Genomic DNA, 4,045 nt, shown 5'->3' on the forward strand with positions numbered 1-4,045 from the left:
AATAAAGGTCAAAGTACGATTGTTTGATAGTGATAAAGTTAATGGAGGTCATGAGAGAGAAATAAGTAATAAGTTTAGGGTTACACCATAGAATATCAAAAATGTAGGGGTACAAAATAAAAACCGAAAAATACGGGGGATATACCGTAGAATATCCCTTCTTTTTTTTAGGTGTACTAGCTATTTGTTCACCTTTTTATTTTCTAAAATACTTTTTATGTGTCAATTTGTATCCACTCGCAATTTGATCAACTTTTCATCCACTAATATTTACGACCGATCTCCTCTAAACCTGTCAAAGGGTCATTTAGTTTGGTTTCAAATTAGATTAAATCGGTTTTGAATCGGGTTGTCCGTACTTTCATTTTTCAGTTCGATTTAGATCGTGTTTATTTCGGTTCACAACTTTAATCGGTTAAAATACTTTAATTTTATACTATGTAGATTTGCTCCTGAGCCGTTCACTATGTAATCAATGAGAAAAAAGTACTTCAAATACTATAATTCTTAAAATTCCTAGCATTTATAAATGCATTAAATAATTTTTTTTAAAAAAAAAATCTCTTAATTGAATGCATCACATCGGACCCGTATATTGCCATTGTTAGCATTTTTGACACCAACTCGGCCCAATTTGATCATAGCAGACGAAAAAGCAGAGTAGAAGTTCCCATTGTTAGTAGCCCAATTTTCAACAGTGGGCCTTGATCTTGGGTCACTATAGAGAACCTGGTCCGACGTGAATAGGCCCTTTCCTTGCTTCAAATCGGCATAATACCAATTATCGAACCTTCTTGGTGAAACCGTATCCATATTCACAGCGATCCTCGGATCCACACCCCGTGGGCACATGCCTTGTAGTTGTATAGCGTACTGTTTATTTAAGGTCGGGTCAATTGCGCTGTTGGCTGAAAATCCGTATATCCTGTTGGCGAACTTGTCACAGTGAGAAAATCCTAATGTATGTGCCCCTGTTGAATATTAAAAGCTACTGGTTAGCAGTGTACAAAATTTTTCAAGGTAACTAATAATTGATCATAAATAAGATCTACATCAAAGACAACAACCATAACGTAGCTAGAAGACTTGCAAATACACTGTCTACGGAAGGGCAAGTAAAAAGGCCTGTTTAGTGCATAAGGTGACCCAAGACAAACAAGGACCCAGCAGTGACAGTCTGACGGAGACAGGATTTACAGTTCGGGGCGAAAAATTTTAGTGGGGGTAAACAAGTAGTTATAGGGTAAAATTGGGAAAAAAAAAATAGAATAATTAACTAAAAGCTTTGAAGTTTTCATTTTCCAGCAGGGGCGAGCGCCTATGCTAAGATTGCTAACTCCCTCGCTCCACCACTGGACCCAAGGCGACAAACTGTCAGCATTGGAGCTCAAGTCACATATACGACTATACGATTAGATTACTCGTAGAAACTTTAAGACGTAAATCTATGATGATGGCTTTAACGTTTGTCGTTGCTATCCTTTGATTGGATTCCATGGAGACCTTTTATTAGTGCATGCACATGGAGTGACCTATATAATTGAGTCACATTCTTCTTTTTCAATTTTGAATTGAGTTGTTTCATAATTCATATGCAACTGTCGGTAAAACACAACTGAGCTGCTTTACGGTACAGAACAACTTGGGAAACATTCCAAATGGTTGGGCCATACATAATATACTCATGATTATGCACAAAGACAGGATATGTCGAAATGGTGTATAATTGATTTGTTTTGCTGACACACGAATATTGCTTTTTGGTAAAATGTTCAAAAATTGTTCATTGTATCTGTATGTATAAACAAATTAGACCATTGCGTTTATAGTTTATACACTCACTTGTTCAGGTAAAATTTGTTTGGTTTGGATAGACAAATGACAATTCATGTGACAACTAGCACTTACGGGGCGGGATAGATAAATAGCTTCATACATCATATAGAAACTAGAGTTCAATAAATTCTGGTCCAAATGTCTAGGCGTGGCTTTAGTTCCACCACTACTTAGGGTAGTCTGACTATAACATACGGAGTATTACAATTACGCGGTTTACCTCTACCGTCCAAGCGAGCCTTAGGCTAAAAGAGACAAATGACACCTTGTTTTAGTTACCATGCTTAAAAGTTAAAACGCAATTACTAAAATCAACCAAAGTGCGCATTAATCCAGCATCTAGTCTAGCTATAATAAAAGAATAACAAGAACAATTAGGATAATTGAAGAAAAGAGGAAACATTACCTGAAAGAGCAACCATATCAGTTTGGGTGAGACCAAGAGAACCAAACAATGAATTAAGCCGATTCAAGCCGTCACTTGGCTGAGGTAACTTCCCATTTACACTCGCCGCCGTTGACGTCAAACTATCGAACCTCCCCAACTCGACTTTATAAAACGGTCCTCCTGCCTACATTTTAAATTACATAATCCAATCGACTTATTGAATGAGACGTTTTAACAAAGGAAAGTGACTAAAACAGTATTAATAACGAACATACCAGGTTAACGACATCACGAGTAGCAATAGTAAGAATGTCGGCACATGAGACTTTATTCCTGCATCCTGGTACTGCATCCACTGCTGCTTTAGCTTTAATCACCGTGTCAAACCCGTCTCCGGCTAAGGATAGATTATCCGGGTGATCTTTCTCCGCTTTGTTGTTACCCCTCGATTGAATCATTATTGATGCATCACATCCCTACACAGGCATACAGCTCATTTTCAAATTAACTGTCAAAATTGAAAAATGTGATTAATCGACACACATTATAATTACCGAGACAGCACAGTCGTGGAAGTAGAGACGAAGAGTAGCAGGAATCGTGACGAATGTCTGATTAATCTTTTGAAGCACGGCTTGGCGGACGATTTTCTCGACACCAGGACATGTTTTGGCATAGTAATTTTCCCTGAGTGCATTTGCTGTGACAGAAAGCCCAATAAACAGCATACTGGAAATTAAAATATGAATATAACCCATGATTTTACGATTAATTTTGAGAGTGATTACTCTAAAAACGACACTGAATTAAGAGGATTTATGGTTTAATTTATATTGATTATTAAAGAGGGGTACAGGTTATAAAGTATGCAGGTGAACTGTGATGTATGATTGGAAATTTGGTATATAGTATATATATAGATGGCCAATATGGGCAGCTAATACAGTTGGACTAGAATCTTATACTGCCACTTTATGTTCTGTCAGCGTGTCTCAAGAATTATGAAGCTATTTTTTTTTTTTTTTTTTTTTTTTTTTTTTTTTTTTGACAGCTGTAAAAGAAGGCGTACCTAACTAAGGAGTCATAGCCTTACAAGCAAGGCTATGAGCAACATTATTTAAAACTCTAGGAATGTAACTAATAGCTAAACAATGAAAGAAAGGAAAGAAAGATCGGATGTCGGCGTAACCGCCTTTATTTGATGGTGCGGCCGGTCTAGTCCTGCCAGTTGGCAAACAAGCCCTAAGCAATCAGACGAGATCATCAAGTGCCTAAAACCATGGTCATGCGCCCATCGAATAACCATACGCACTCCCAACCCTTCCGCTTGCAAAGGAGACTCGGCAGTAATTCTTACCTCGGCTGTCATTAGTTGTTCCCCAGTCGGCGACAAAGTGACCCACCCCACACCCGCAGTATCTTTCCCTCTCCAACCCGCATCAACCATCACCCGAACAACATCACACTGTCTTATCTCACCCACAAGGCAGCAAGGATTACTATCACGAATCCATAGGACGCTCTCTTGTTGTGACGAGTTTATATTGCTATCTTCCGTGGTAGTATCTTTTTGAGCCCTGTTACTGACCTGATCCACCGTTCCCACAATTTATGCCCATAAATTAAAAAAACCAATGGGATGAAAATCCATATCATGAAACAGGACCCGGTTCCGGATGCTCCATAGGCACCAGAGCATAGCCAAAAACCGAATTAGCCTCATTTCCGCATCCTCTAACTTCTTCAAAAAAGAGATCCAGCCAATAATCCAATGATCAATACGCATAAACGAATCCATACTAGTACGAATCCCACACTCAG

General features: G+C 38.4%; 1 protein-coding gene across 1 annotated transcript; it reads right to left on the reverse strand.

Annotated features, from left to right (window-relative positions):
* Positions 1-469: 469 nt before the first annotated feature.
* Positions 470-3,155, reverse strand: LOC141623126 (peroxidase 50-like). The gene is made up of 4 exons (XM_074439196.1): positions 2,779-3,155; positions 2,500-2,700; positions 2,243-2,408; positions 470-971 (listed from the first exon to the last, which is right to left on the reverse strand). The coding sequence occupies exons 1-4, from the start codon at positions 2,980-2,982 to the stop codon at positions 565-567; spliced, it is 978 nt and encodes a 325-aa protein (XP_074295297.1). The 5' UTR covers positions 2,983-3,155; the 3' UTR covers positions 470-564.
* Positions 3,156-4,045: the final 890 nt, after the last annotated feature.

This window comes from Silene latifolia, chromosome X, assembly GCF_048544455.1.
Source record: "Silene latifolia isolate original U9 population chromosome X, ASM4854445v1, whole genome shotgun sequence".
Lineage (NCBI taxonomy): Eukaryota > Viridiplantae > Streptophyta > Magnoliopsida > Caryophyllales > Caryophyllaceae > Silene > Silene latifolia.